The following is a 16,451-nucleotide window of genomic DNA, read 5'->3' as shown; positions in this document are numbered from 1 at the left end:
GAAACAAATTAATTAATAATGCAAAACTAACAACAATTAAATTATTGGATATCATAGTTTTCCTTAATAAATTAATAAATGTCCAGTACACAACAATCCATAAAGACCTAAAATAAATGTATTTTATCCATGGATCACTACTATACATAACTTGAAATATTAACAAATAAAACAAAAACAGGCAATAAACTCTAAAATAAAACAAGCCAACAAAAAATCACAATAATAATAAAACAAAACAGTCCATTACAAGGTCTTATGAATAAATAATTACTCAATATTTTGAAATGAATTTAACTGGTTTATCGTTTGATCACATAAATACACAACTTATAATACTACACACAAAAGAAAACAGAAAAAAAAGACAGCATATGACTTGTTTACATCAGAAAGATTAAAGCGTTAATTAAAATAATAATACCAATATGCTGAATACAATTATATTTGAAAGAATGGAAAAAGGCTGAAGTTTTAGAAAAAATTATTACACTTCGTATTGCTTAAAAATTTTATATGGCACATTCAAAATATTGAAATTTTCCATTTGTTTAAATTTTTTAAAGGCCAATTGTTTCGTGATGTTCAATCATATTTAATTTCCCTTGGTTGCATTTAAAGCCCTAAAACTATGCTCAGGCTGTTTTCCTTTTAAAAATGATTTTACGTCTGTTTCCAATACCCAAACATAACCGTAGTTTGGAACTGCAGCCATTGCATTTTTTTTCGCATCCCCCAGGTCCAGGACGGAAATGTGCTCGCCGTCAAGGGGGTTTCTCGTATCCCAGGATAGAACTTCTTTTTCACCAGCTAGCCTGAAGATTATTTCATAGCCGGCAGATCCAAGGAAGACCATTCTCGGGTCTTTCCTTCCGACGATTTTCACAATGCCGCCTTTCCTCAGGCCGCTTGTCTCGATGTAAAATAGCTCGGAACCTCCGAAATAAGTGAAGTATAATCTTGACCCGACCAAAGATGTGTACAACACCTGTTCAAACAAAAAGAAAAATTAAAGAAAATATTTAAAGGTTGATTTAAAAAAATCAAAATAGAGATAAGATTGACCGAATTTGATCAGCTGTACAAACGTAAATATATGATAGCTATTTTAAATCCATTTTTTAATTATCCAATCTTTCAAAGCTTATCTTTAAGATAATTTTAATCGATGTACGTTTTATTGCAAATAACAAATAATGTGTTACCTTTGGTCTGATTTTCGGCATTGTCCGTTCAGGGAGAAGAACCCTATGCCCTTTATTTGCTTTAACATCCCAGACTGCAATGCTCCTCGAAGGACCATCGCTCACATACAAAAATCTGGTTCCAGATTTAGTTTCCTCTATGGAGAGATATTGAGCGCGTCCAGGAACCAAATCACCAAGATTAATGATTTGGTTTATCTGTAAATTTAATAAAAAGTTAATCCGTTGATTAGAGAAAGTGGCAAATAAGGTCAGTACGATAATACGGCTGTTAAATTCTGTGTTATATCCATCTAAGATAAGGAAAGTTTAATGAATTGTATGTTCTTTATCAGAAATTCTGATAAAATATTTGATATATTCCCTCTCTCTTTCTCACTGTCTTTTCTTTTTTATTCCTTCTTTTTTCTTCTCGTTTTTAATCGTTATCCTTCTTCTCTTTCTGTTTATCCTCTTTTCTGTTTGTTTTTTAAAATCTTTATTCTTCTTCCTTTTCTCAGCCACTTTTTTTTCCTCACCGATATCACTGTTGCTTCTCTTACTTCCTATCTTTTCTCCTTCTCTTTCTCTGTCACAATTTTTTCTCTGTGTGTGTGTCTCTCTCTCTCTCTGGGCTATTTTTATTTCTATCTCTTTATTCCCCTTTTTTTTATTCTTCTCTTTCACTTTCTCTGACTCTTTCTTTTTCTATTCTTTATTCTTCTCTTTCTGTCACATTTTTTCTCTTTCACTCCATTCTTCATCTATCAATCTGTTTATTTAGTAGAAATGATAAAAACCATTGCGTATATATCTAGCTAGTGTTCTGTGTGTTCTGTCTAACGTTTTTCTTAGTAACCCATCTGTCCATCTAGCTCATTCTTCCATCTGTTTTATTAGTAATAAATCATTTCCCCTCAAAAAGTAGTGAACATTTATAATTACTAAGTATTTTAAAATTATCGTAACGAAATACCGCTCGATAATCCTTGTCAATAAAAAGCTGGCCGAAATAAACGTAAAAATCAATTGATTGAATGATGTATGATTAATTGAAAACTATTCTTCAGAATTTTTTTTTATATGTAGAATAACAATTCTGTGGTCGAAGTAAACATTTAAAACATTCGAGTAGGTATTGTTTTCCATAAATCTTTTTGAAGACGGAAACTGTCTCAGGATGGGCCTTTACAGCCGATACGCTATCCGTTAATGGCCCTCTACTTCGAAATAACGGTAATCGGGAAGTACATTATAACTGATTGGTCCAAATTATCTTGGACTATTTTCTGAAGTTGATTGGGTTTAATGCACAATTTCTCATTAAAATAATTCATTACATATGATTTATGATATATTTAATAAATTCATTCAAAATTTCCTTTTTTTATTTTGTATAATTATTAATCGTTCCAACCTACCAATCCTTCAACCACGGTTTTTTTCTTTCCTTCATCAATTTCTTCATCTTTCAGAAATGTAATTAAAAAAGCAATTGCACCAATAAAAAGGATATAAAAGGGAGTACGTTTACTGAATTTTGCTGGTTTCTAAGGTTTGAAATAGTATATTAAAATCACCATAGTACGTTTTTCAACTTTGAAAAAAAAAAATTTTTTTTTTCAAAGTTCTTGCTACTAAAACACTTGTTTCACGAACGTTTACAAGTTTAATTTTGATCACATCTTATTTGAAATTTAGCGTAGTTTTCAATGGTATCAACGGATTTGTCCAAAACCTTTTACTTTTGGAGTTAACATTGTTTATTTGAAGCAAGGTCGTGAAATCTTAAAAAATCAGAAAAAGCGGAATAACTCCGAAACTGTTGAGATTCGGACCATAGTTAATTAGGACTTTTTGGTTCCATTTTGAATTTATAATCTACTGGCAAGTTTGTAACACGAGTAGCCGAACACCCTGTATATTTAAAACGTGCAATTTCCCCCTGAAATACTATGCGTGTGTTTCGGTTTGATAGGAGTTTTAATTTTAAAATTATTATAGAAAATTTGAAACTGGCAAACTCGACTGATGGTAGTATTTGTCTCTATCTAATACTGATTTATGTATAATTTTATTTAAAAAATTGCAAGCATATAAAATAAAAAAATGCGGGTATTTTCGGAAATTTTACCTGTTTTGATTACATGCTAGAAATAAGAAAATCCTTTGAATTTTTAAAAAAGAGTTATGATGGTTTACGATATTATTAACAACACTTTAATAGTAACGTTTATGCTTAGCGATAAAAGTGACTCTACGAAGTAAAATAATACCCAAACCCGGCAGTGAAGACGGAGAATACTAAAATCCATCTGACAAGACACAACGAGGATAGACGGACCAAAATGATAGAAAAGACGTATAAACAAGTTCGTTTAATTGTTGTTTTTTGTTTACGGTTAAAATTGATTAATTACGGCATCTCATACGCTTGTTTAACGAAAAAACGTAGACGTTGTTTTAACAATGACTTGCTTAGCAAACCATCGTTTGTATTGTATTATGTAACTACTGTTTATTAGTCGCGACACGGTTCGCTTTATTTGGTTTTTACTTTTTTCCGGATACGTCGGAAATTGCAAAATAATTGTAGGCTTGTCTGTAAGGACAAAAATTATTAAAACAACGATTTTAAAAACGTAGCAAGGTTTCATTTCGTACTTTCTTGGTGAATAATAGAAAAAACGAAAGAAAAATATTACATTCTTATTAAACATGTAATACATTCTTATCAAACAGAAATCTTAGTTTTTTTTCAATTTCCACCCATGTACACATAGCTTAGTATGTTACGTGTTAAACTTATGTTGCATCTCATCTTCTCTTACTCCAACTTAATTTAATTCTCCCTCATCCTATTGTTTCTATTCTTATCACATCTCTTGCTTTTCTCCTTTTCACACTGAATTTTATATATACTTTCTTTATCCCATATCTTCCTATAATTTTTTCCGTTTCGCATATCATTTTTTCGCTGAATTTATTATATTTTCTTTACTTCATCGGCTTTTCTTTTTTTTCTTTCAGTTTGCACCTTCTTTTCTCACATTATTTTTATATACTTTCTTTATCGTATGTCTTCATTTATATTTCGCATCTGTTTTTTTACGCACTATTTTGTATACTTCTCTTGTTTTTCTTGAGCTTCACATCTCCTACCACTGTAACTGATTTTAATTCTCCCCTGTCTATTTGTTTCTATTTCCATCACATCTCTCGCTTTTCTTCTTTTCACCCTCTATTTTTTAAATACTTTCTTTATCCCGTATCCTCCTGATGTTTTTTCCGTTTCGCATAGAATTTTTTCGCTGTATTTATTATATTTTCTTTACTTCATCGGTTTTTGTTTTTTTTCTTTCATTTTGCACCTTCTTTTCTCATCTTTTTCTATTTTTATATATTTTCATTATCGTATGTATAATGTATACTTCTATTTTCTATTTTGTATACTTCTCTTATTTTTCTTGTGCTTCACATCTTTACCACTTTAATTAATTTTAATTATCCCCTGTCTATTTGTTCCTATTTATATCACATCTCTCGGTTTTATTCTTTTTACACTGTATAACCTGTGAGTAAGAACCATCCTTTAGAAAAATTGAATCGACATACTCACCCCACCTTCATATTATTTCTATTTTTTATATAGTTTCTTTATCCCATATCTTCCTGTAATATTTTTCCATTTCGCATAGCACTTTTTTCACACTGTATTTGTTTATACTTTCTTTACTTCACTGGTTTTCCTTCCATTTTGCACCTTTTAACTATCACACTTTTTTATATGCTTTCTTCGTGGTATTTCTTTATTTAGGATATTTCGCATCTTTTTTAAACACTATTTCTTTCTTTTCTTTCTGTCTCATTTTCGCGAATATTATTTTTTGCAATCCTTCTATATCGTCCCTTTCTATCTTCCAAATCTAACTTTTACTTACCCACAGCACTATACATTTTTCTTCTCTCTTTAAGGTTCTTTCTTCCTACTTTCTTCGTTTCACGATTCTTTTTTTACCTGTGCTTTGTTATTTAACTCTTGTTAGTATGGGTTGTTTTTTATGTTGAACTAAACACCAATTTTTAATTGCTTGTGTTTTATTCGCAATGCATTTCGGGCTTCATCTCTGTCCTCTCTTCGAAGCTGTAATTTCACTTAAAAATAATGTAAAAAATGGATTTGAATTATTTTTTTAAACTTATTTTTTGACGGGGGATTGCAACTTCAAAGGCAATTTTACCCTCCGGGGTGCGGGTTGCTTTGAAAAGAGTGAAAATTGTAAGTTGGGTGCGAATTCAGGGCCGCCGGATTACAGTGACTTTACAGTGATAGTCCCGTGTCAATGCCGCGTTGCTGCCACCGACGCCCCTGAATTATTTCATTTCATTTTGGTTTCTTTCACATTTTGTTTGTTTTCCTCTACTATTTTTTTTACATCTTCTGTATCTAGAGTATTTCCTTTCTTTTTTTCTTCCTTGTTTATCTCACTTTTATTTTTCTATCTGTTTTTTTTCTGCTTCTGCATTTTCTTCTCATTATTATTTTTTGTACAAATTCTGGTAAAATATTTACGATTATATTAGCATATGTAATAACGTATGTGGATAATCAAAAAACCCTCATTTCCAACAATGTTTATTTGATAAAAACGTGCTTATTCTCACCTATTCGACTTTTTCCACTTGATTTCGTCCAGATGTTTACCAAATCGTCACGCCTTGCTTTTTATTTGTCATACTTTTCCGTTTCGATGAGGGCACTGTTCTTCTGGCTATTCTGACTTATCAAAACACCTATATTTCCTCATCTTTCGCACCGGTTTATCGCTTGGATATGCGAATAGATAAAGGCTATCAGGACGGTTTTCAAGTACGGCAAGCATGATCCCGATAACGTGTACCCATGGTCAATGACATTACTTAAACAGGAAACAAACCTTCATTGTAAAAACTAACAACTAAAATTTAATGTTTTATGTTTAACTATTTAAGAACCAATTTGAGTAATGTAATTGTAATTCCGAGTAACTTGTTTAAAACACAAAAACCTGAATATTGTGAGATTTCTTCTTGAGGTCTGAAGGGCAATTAAACCTTTAATCAACGGTAGGTTGATCGTTTTTCTCTATTTCACCAATAATTAGGTATAATAAACTAGACAGCATAAACTAAAACTAATAAAAAGAACATACACAGGTATATACGCGTAGACCGAATATTGCAAAATGCCAAAACTTTCCTTAATCTTTGTTTTAGTTTAATTAATTATTTAAATAAAATTATTCACAAGGGTCGTCTCAGTTCAACAGCCGATAAGTATTCGCGGTAGGGTTTATCGTTAAAAATCGTCCGTAATCGCCGTCGGTAAATTATTATCAGCAAGGCTGCATTTTAAAAACTGATGATCAGATGTTTCGTTATTTTATCTAATTGATATTATATAATATCCTTTTATTAAAAACCGAATAATTAAGGCAAAATCAGACGTGGTTAAATGGAATTCCAAAAAATTATTCATCGATTTAAGTTACGTAAGATTTTTATTATTTTTAATATGACTAATAAACATGCTAGGCTTTGGCCGCTAAATTTAATTTTTTATTTTTATAAAACAAATTAATTTTATAAAATATTAACGGGGTGACTGGCGATAAGAGTCGAAAAATTCAGGTGCTTCTAGTCACCATATTCCAATAAACCCCCTGAACAAATCTCAACGGTAAATTGCATTTTTTAAAAAAATTTTCAATTTAGGTCCACTAAATTGTTTCTAAACTTCAGAATTACTGACTGTAGAAAAATCTGGTTTGTGCCATCTTAAAGAACGTTAAATTTGCTGTAATGAAACCTATTTATATTGCAGAATGGATGAAAAAATTCTGCACGAAAAATTCAGAAAAACCAAAATGTAGAAATTTGAAATTTTCTTAAATTGATTGGTAACTGTTAATAACTACAAACTCCTGGAGCTTTGCAAATTCCCTCAAAAGTTCTCCATTCAGTTACCTTCCAGCGGTATACCCACCTTTTTTGATTGCGCTTCTGAAAGGCCCCAGAATTTTGAATTTTGTGAAAAAAACTGGTGTCGATGAAGGGGCGGCACGCTCAATTTTTCCAGACAATCCGTCTGGCTCTTGAGTTTCGTGTCAGTTCTTTATTACACAATTTAATCAGTTTGCTTTATGTTATCAGCTGACAAATTCCTCAGGTTGGTGATTTAAATTATGTCTTTGTTTCCTAATGCACATCTTGTTGATATGTATTTCATTTACGGTTACTGCAACGGTAATGCTACTGCTGCAAGGGAAGTATACCGAGCTCGTTTTCCTCATGGAGACGTTCCAGCAGATTGCACGTTCCAACGACTTCATAAGAGGCTGAGGGAAACAGGTTCTTTCTCTCGAAGAACGAAGGAAGACAATCAGCGAATTGATGTAGACGAGGAAATTTTGCAATTTGGTAATCGTGATCCCGAAACCAGTAAACTTGCGTTATATGTAGATCTTGGTTGCGAACATCTACGAGGGTGCGAAGTTTGGAAGCAGTGAGTTGATTTTTTCCTCATCTACATCAATCACCCTCGTTAAATGGTAAAGGTACATTCCTTACCGACGGAAGGTATCCAACCTCTCCATTGTGCAACACCAAGGTCTAATACATAACGCATCATAATTAGGGATTTAACTTTTTTTTTCTTGGCTGGGAAATTTTAGGTGGATGTTACAAATTTTCACGTATATGTACAGACGATAAACAGTCTGTATCTTGCAATTTGCAAACAGGGGATTATCGGATTTGACCCCGGCTATGATTTTTTATGTTTTTTTTGCAACATAAAGACATACTTTGAATTTCTGGAATTTCCTCATAGACAAATTCTGTAAGGTAGATGTGAGCGAAATAAGTAGACTGTGATATTAACATTGCTTTTGTATCTTATTCCAGTTTTAATTCCCTAATAATGTAAATGAGAGTTTTTTAAAAACTGAAAGAATATGGTCATTCTAGTATAGCTTCTGGTCGAGATGAAATCTCAAATATTTTTAACTGCAAACTTAAACATTTTTAATTTGTACACCTTTCTATGGTTTTATTTGAATTTAATGCAAAGGTGATTCCTTTCTGCAATTTCTCTTGTGTTTTACACATACCCCGCACTGAATCGATATTTTTGCGTCATCGGCAAACAATTAAGTTGCTGGTCACATTAGTGATTAATAGCGTCTAGAAAACAAATTGGGCTCGTAACAGAACCTTGTACACGACAAGTATGTGGGATCCGAAGTCCCACTATCTCTCACGTACCTCTCACGAGTATCCTGTCTTTCAAAAAAACTGTCTATCAACAACAGGTTTTTTGATCCATTCCATATTATTTCATTATCTCATTATCACTATCATGTGAAACATAATTAGAAGCTTTAAGGCAGATCATAGAATTCCATATTAATTTCATCCAAGAGGATGAACAATCCCATTTACAAAAGAATCTGCAGCATCATCAGTTGAAAGCCCCTACTTTTAGCATAATGTTCAACCTTCCAACGTTTCTCATCTATATAATTTACAAATTGGTCTTTTATTATAGTTGAAATTATTTTAGAAAATATAACAATGGCTATTGGCCTGTAATAGCTCACTTTATATTTTGTCCTTTTTTACATTAATGGCAGTAATATAGCTTTTTTTTGAAAACCTAGAAAACCACCAGTTAGATTGAAATAGTTTATTAATACGGTTAATGGGAAACCTCCTCGCCCAAAGTTTTGAAAAATCTTTTTGAAAAACCGAAAACGAGTTATTACTTGATCACAGTTATCAGGTACAAAGTGAAAGTGAAAATTATTTGCGTTGAGATTCTTTAAAGAATTCATACAAGTCAAATTTGACGTCCTTCTATATCTCCAAAATCTTGAGCCCTTAAATCACTTTTATTACATTTTTGTTTTGTTCATTATTAATGATCTTCCAAGATGCTTTGGATTTATTATTTGATTTACTTAGTATTCAGTTATTGCTTATTTTTTAGCCTGAGTATTTTTATTCTTATACAGTTTTTTTAAGAGATCTATATACAGTCAAGACGTAATTAAATGTGAGTTTTTCTTCATCATTACTAATTTACTATCTCTTATAGTCGTTTTTATTTGGTCCCCGAAATCGTCTTTAAAAATGTATTAATGTCTGATATATGTATTATATTAAAGCATTTTGAATTTATAATTTTCAAATTTTCCTGTAATCGATTTTAGCCATAGAACGGCTATTTTTGCCACAGAAAAACGGGTGGATCGTTTGTGCTGAAGTTCACACTTCAGCAGCTGAACACTGTTTACTTTACCGTTTACTTCCGTGGTAAAATAATTCTAATTACTCCGCAAATTGTTGTAACTCCTCAAAAAAAGGTATGAAGTTTTATCTTAAAACTTTGGAAAACTGTAAGGAGACTTTCGATGATTGGCAGTAGTTTGGCATTCAATCAATTTCCTTAAATAATACACTAAGACCGCTGAATATTAAGAAAGTATCAGATTGCTGAGAATAGCTTCATGCGGATTTTTCAAAAGTTTACGTCCTATAAGCTATGAATCTGAGCATGGACAAGCACTCCAGGTTATTTATTCAATACAGTCTCTATTGGGCGTCTTCGAGAAAGTATCAAACTGTAGCTTATTTATTCAAAGCATTCTCTGTTGGGAGACATTGAGAAAATATCAAACTGTTAAAAATAGCTTCGTGCGGATTTTTCAAAAGTTTAACGTCCTATGAACTCATTCAACTTTCCATAAAAACATTCAACTTCTATTCAATACATTCTCTATTGGGAAAACGATAAAACTTCGTACCTTTTCTTAAACGTAAAAAAACCTTCACCATTTTTGAAGTTTTTTCTGATTCAACTTAAGCAGAGTGAACGTTGGTTTTGCCGATTTTATAAGTATTTTGGAAAGTTTGTTAATTCAGTAATTCAAAAGCTCTTTCCCAGACTACACAAAGCTCATTTTTATGCTTATTGAGCAATAAATTTCGCAAATCATATTTGCAGCTTGACCATCTCAATAACCGATTGACGCTGTTCTGTCTGTCAGATGGCAGAAGACGGTCAAGCTGCTTGAATTAATTTTAATAATTTGACTTACCTTCCCAGAATCAGCATCTAATGCTAAAATGCTAGCATTACCGGTTTTACGCGGAGTTCTCAATGTATCGACAACACCCGAGTCGAGAACCCACAGAGTCCCTCTGGAATCCAGTTGCAAGTCGACGGCGTTGGCGATCAATCCGCTTTTGTGCGCTGCCTTGTTCGGAAAAGCGGTGAGTCCGCTTTGCGTCGCTTGTCCCAAGCTGAAGCTCTGTTTAGGCGAGTCCGACCTGTATTTTGGCAGAGTCAGAAATAGCGAATCCCCGTATACTTGTACCCTGGTCGGCAGGTAGAGGCTTTGCCGTTTCGCGACGTCCCCCAGGGCCCAGATGACGAAGCAGACGAGGGCCAAAGACCCGACGAGACAAGCCGAAGTTTTGTGCATGACTGAAGAGGAAAACTCCATCATCCCTCATGATATACCGGCCGCGTATTTCCAGGATCATCACGTCCATTCCTTGACCTGCGTTTGTCTCACGATTTATTTGTTTATTTTAAGGAGCACAACTCACCTTCAAGACACTCGTCGCTACCGAATTTTGTTTTTGAAAAGAACTAACCATAATAAAAACCATTTCAAATTAATAATAAAAGTCTTTATTTTTTTCATATTTACGTTTTGCAAATTTAGAAATAACGAATTTTATGTACAAATACTTCAATTTTCTGCAGAGTTAAACCAAACTTTGCATTATGGGTGAATTTCAACAACAAGACATATCTAAATTTTATGTTTTTAATTTATTTTAAGACAAATAAAAATCAAAACAAGCCCTCTTAATTAACTATAAATTTCTTCGGAAACGAAAATATTTATTCAATTAATTATCGATAACTGAGCTTGACTTTTAAAAACTATATCCAAGGCCGTCAACCATTAATTTAGTTCATATTCAGATTGACATGAAACAATATTTTTCTATTTTCTTTTATGTAAAGATAATTTGTAAAGAATGACCACCCCAGGCAAACTTCAGCAAATCCACCTCAATTTTCCAGAAAAAATGAGTACCTCACTGGACAGGTTAAAGTGTTCTACTCGTATATACCATTCTAGTAGTTCTGAACTCGAAACCGTCATAGACCATGGAATTAATAATTTTTTTAAAACAAATGTGTTATGTGGTTTGACCCCTTTTCTGGGTCACCCAACTGGTAGTTTTAAATTAAACCTTTCTGTTTAACAGGAATTAATTTATTTTAAAAAATCTTTAAATTATTGCAGAAGATGTGCCAATAATCTTGACCAATGAAAAGGAAAAAGATTCTGGGATATGGTCTCGTCTTTGTGCTACGGTTTCATCTACGTTCAGCGTGTTTTCTACACAAAATGATGATAAATCTTTAGAAGAGTTGTAAGTAACTGTACTTTGAATGTTGAAACAAGAAAGGTCATCATTTGGAAAATATTCTAGGCTCGCTGAGTTGAAGAAAGAAGAATTTATGCCTTGCTTTGAAGATCAGATGAAGTTTGACGTACCACAGGACCCACTGTTGTCCCCACTTTTAGCGAATGAAGACGTTTTGAAAGATTTCCCTCCGATTGCTTTATTGGTAATGCCATACATTCCAAGTCATAAATTGTTTTGAATAAATCTAGTAATTGATAATTTTTACTCATACTTTTTTTTTGCTACATTCTTTACCTTTCTACTTATCTTTGATCTGTTATCACAGGTTTAAGTATTTTGTTTGATTTGATCTGATTTTTAGACCACAGACATGGATCCATTTCTCGACGATTGTGTTGAATTTGCGAAGAAACTTAAAAAGTGCGGTAACAAAGTCCAGCTGGATATACTTCCAGGACTGTCACACGGTTTCCTCAACTTTGCTATGGTTTGTTTAAAATGTTAAACTCTTGGTGGGTTATTTTTGGGTATTTTATCATGTGTAATTATGTATGTTTTCTTTAGGTGAGCAAAGAAGCGAGTGAAGGTTCAAAAAGGTGTGCATCAATAATTAAAGATCTTTTACAAGCTGAATTGTGCAGTGGAGAAGAGTGCACGGATTAATAACACGTATTACCATCTGTGATGTTCCCAGATCTGGCAGTAATCAGTTGTTTATATTCAAAATGCCCTAGTCACATTAAAGTTGTAATTTAATTGTACTATTTTTTTTACTTTATTTTTTAGTGGTGCTAAATCTATTTATTATACTGTGCGATTATTTTAAAAAGTATTCTTTAATTTGGAAACTTTAACACTTTTGTTGTTACATTCTTTACCTTTCTACAAAACGATTTTCAATTATTTAGCTTATTAGTTTTTTTAAGAATATCTATAAAATATATTTTGATATCCAAAGTTTTTCATACATATATTTTTCTACTTAAAACCTTTTTGTTTTAATGAATGACTGATATATAAAAAGTTAATTTACCTCTTCAAGTTTATAATAATATATTTTTTATAGTTGTCTTTTTCCAATTTTCATTTTATTTTATCTATAATTCCAAGAGATAGTGTAATTTTTTTATGGTAGTATAAATAAAGTAGGAACTCTTGAATTGAAGTATGATGCTTGTTTTATTAATGAACAAATGGCACATATCTTACATATACTTCTTTAAATATAAATGTGTACCATTCCTTGAAACAACGGACTACATGCTTATTGTGATTTAAAAACAAAACCTTATTTATAGGTTATTGCTTCATAATTTTTTTTTTTTTAAGTTTTAAACAAGAAACTCATTGTATCTTGTTATTTTCCTAGCTGTTGGTTGTTGAGATTAAAAAGTCACTATTTAATTAAAATTATTCTTACATTCAGTTATTAATATATAAACATTATATGTAGTGAAATAGAAAAGGTAAATATGTTGGTGAATATAATGTGGGCCTCTTTATGTTGGTGGTGTGATTTTGTTCTATTTGTTTAGTTTATTATTATTATTAAATTATGTGATTAACAAAAAACATACAAAAGAGTTGAAATAATTAATAATTTATATGTTATTCCTTCCTTATTTTTTTTTATATTCAATTTCTGATATACCAAAAATCTCTATTTTTATGCTGGCCTAAAATTTAGCATGTTTCCATTTTGCTTTAGTAATTGTATTTCCTGCCTAGTTTGAATACATTTACAAATTTTTGTGCATTATTACAATGTACGAGTACCAATCAGATGTATTAATAATTAGCCATTTATTGTTGTTTATAAATTTTCTCTTTATTAAATTATTAAACATATTTTCATTTTTAAAAACACACACAAAAAGCAAGTTTATCAATTATTTGCTATGTGATTGTCATGTTTAAATATATATTGTAAACGTTATAAAATATTACTATTCATTGTATATTATAAGAAATGTTTTCTATTTAATATTCTACACCAGTATTTACAAATTGTATTATATGTTATTTATGAGATATTTTATATTTATTTTTATTGATTATTTCTAAGTGCACTTTCATTTGTAACCAACGAATTAATATTTTCTACTAATATTTTTACATTAAAACGAATGTTATTACTGTTTAAAAAAAAAAGTGTTCCATATTATTATAACTATAATTATTTGTTCTAACTCTTTAGAAGAGTAATATTTGTAAAAATAAGAATAAAAGCTGTTATATTTGAACAACTCTCAATTAAATATGGTCAGTGATTAAAGTTATCCTCTTATAGAACAAATACTGACTCAAAACAAAGCATTTAATTTGTATATGAATAATGTTACTGTAATTAAAAATAAATTGCGATTCTATAAATTTACTGATGTGTTTTTATGCTTGTTTGCAATCAAAGGGAAGATGTTTTATTGATTTACAACCAATGCCTTGGAAACATTAATTTTTTTTTAGCTTTATTTATTTATTTTTTTTTTTTTTTAACAAATCAGTGATGGTTATGTAATTTTATAATTACTGAACACCATGAAAACATACCTGAACCAACAAATACTGAAAAAACCCAAAAGATCAAATCAACAAAATCAAAGACATACAAATTACATGTACCATGAAACTATAATAATATCGTTAGACATAAATCTATATTCGTCGTTACCAATAATGGATGGCATATATTTTTTTGTGCATTATACAGACAACGGAGAACAAAATTACTTTGACTCTAATGGTGATAAGTAAGCTAATCGCTTGGTAATAAGAGAACATTTAGCATATGTGCATTATGTGCTTAACTATTATTTTTGTGAGGGAAGGTTAGGTTCCAATATACAATAGACCACAGAGATATATTCGAAAACATTTATTGTTACAATTGTCGCTGTTTGAATGCTCTTGTCTGAGTCCTCGGGTTGACTGAGTCCTTGGATCGTCTAACAAGATGATTAATTTTTTTAAAAATTATTAACTCAATGTTGATCATATCTTGTTTCTATAATTTACCGATCAATGTGGTCTCCGTATCCTCTCTGTGGACGGGATGTGTTTCAGCATTGTGCAAGCATCGGTAGGAAGGAGGGAGATAGACGAGGACAATTGTTAATGACAAAATTACAGGTTTATCACCCCGCAGACCAATCTCATAATATATTTTTTTTACTGAAAAATCTTTTTTGGAAATTAACTGAATTTGTTTCACAGTCTCAATAAATCATTGCTGACTTCCAAAAAGCATATCTGAAATTGAAATATTAGTATATTTTCAGGCAATTACTAAAAAGTATTTTATTTTAAGTGATCCTATACAAAACACTGGTATACAAATAAAATGCTCATTCAAAAATTAAACTTATGAACTAGTAAAATAATTAATACTGTTTATTGAGTTAGTTTAAGAAAGAATAAAATATGTGTGTGAAAGTGAAGTGAATTCAGTTGTATTGTTACATTAAATTTAAGAATATAAGATGGGGCTTTGGTGGTTTAGATGTCACGGTGCTCATCAGTGTAAGGAAAAGGTCCGAGGTTCAAATCCAGTGGCCCTGCATTTACTTGTGAATGGCCGTTTTTTTAAATACACTGGGTCTCTGAGGGTTCAAATATATATAGCCATAATAATATAAAAATATAACCAAGAATATAATTAAAAAATATAACTATATAATATATTTTAAAAAAAAATTGATTTTCTTGTTGATGCTATAATACTGTTTTCCGATGACAGAATTGTAATATTGTAGTATAATTCGAGAACATTATCTCGTTTTCTGTTGGTGTTTACTGGCATAAAGCCAGGATGTCCTTTTTAGACGGCATGGCTGAATTTATCATGAACCAATAACGCTATCAAAAAATACGTCTTTAATATTTTTTAGTCTAGATTCAAATTTTTACCTTTTTTTGAAGAAAAATGATAAACAACTATGTCATTTTTTGACCGATTTAAAATCCGATTGCATCATTGTGTTCAGCGTAAAAAATTCTTTAAAATGATGTTTCAGGATGCATAGGGTCTTATTTGAAATTTTGAAGTTGAATAATTGGTTCTAGGACGCTTCCCTGGTGAAGATCAGCTTTCATCTCTAAAAGAGTTTTTGGACTATTATTGTTTATGTTTAAGCCAGACTCATTGGCTTTAGGTACAACCAGAAACAATTAATATTCAGTTTTTTTAAATTGTAACAGTAAAGATCATAACAACCGCGTGGGGCCAGTGTTTTTGAAAAAAAAAATGTATTAGGTTCAAATTAGGACCAAGAAAGGCAAACAATGATTCAACTAGAAATGTGAATTTTTTTAAATAAATTATTTTTTGTAAGAAAATGTTTAAAAAACAAATCCTTACAAATTATAATTTTATATAAATAATTGTAACCAAATGAAGAAAATGTACAACAACAAACACTGGAAAATAGTAGCAAAATTTTTGTCCACAAAATTATTATGAGGTTACAATAAAAATAATGTACATTTTCAAGGTAAAAGGGAATGAAAGAGAATGGAATGCAGATTTACTGTTTTGCTATTAATTAGTTCATAATTTATATTATAGAGTCAATTAGACTGATCTTATTTATTATCTCTTATAATGATCTTATTTTTGTTTTGCAGTCTCATCAAAAGTATGTGAATATTTAAGGAAGAATAAAATGGCCGGATTCTTTACTATATGCGGCTATTTACACGTGGGCATTATCTTTTGTGTAATCTACTACATGAAAGAGGGAAAAGGTCAAATAATGTCAACCTTCGAACACAGAC

General features: G+C 31.0%; 2 protein-coding genes across 5 annotated transcripts in view; one reads left to right on the top strand and one right to left on the bottom strand.

Annotated features, from left to right (window-relative positions):
* Positions 1-12,436, top strand: part of LOC106668997 (hormone-sensitive lipase) — a 33,633-nt gene extending 21,197 nt beyond the window's left edge. For all 4 annotated transcript variants that reach the window (XM_024228165.1, XM_014398234.2, XM_014398233.2 and 1 more), the window contains exons 9-12: positions 11,552-11,681; positions 11,742-11,880; positions 12,040-12,165; positions 12,243-12,436. In XM_024228165.1, the coding sequence (XP_024083933.1) occupies positions 11,552-11,681; positions 11,742-11,880; positions 12,040-12,165; positions 12,243-12,341 (494 nt within the window). In that variant the 3' untranslated portion in view covers positions 12,342-12,436. The remainder of the gene's footprint in view (positions 1-11,551; positions 11,682-11,741; positions 11,881-12,039; positions 12,166-12,242) is intronic.
* Positions 491-10,884, bottom strand: LOC106668998. Its single transcript, XM_014398235.2, has 3 exons — positions 10,325-10,884; positions 1,206-1,403; positions 491-988 (listed from the first exon to the last, which is right to left on the bottom strand). Exons 1-3 carry the CDS (start codon positions 10,733-10,735, stop codon positions 596-598), a joined length of 1,002 nt encoding a protein of 333 aa, XP_014253721.1. The 5' UTR covers positions 10,736-10,884; the 3' UTR covers positions 491-595.
* Positions 12,437-16,451: the final 4,015 nt, after the last annotated feature.

This window comes from Cimex lectularius, unplaced genomic scaffold (genome assembly GCF_000648675.2).
Source record: "Cimex lectularius strain Harlan isolate CLEC.00 unplaced genomic scaffold, Clec_2.1 scaffold249, whole genome shotgun sequence".
In the NCBI taxonomy this organism is placed as follows: Eukaryota; Metazoa; Arthropoda; class Insecta; order Hemiptera; family Cimicidae; genus Cimex; species Cimex lectularius.
This window is presented reverse-complemented; position numbering and strand designations above follow the sequence as displayed.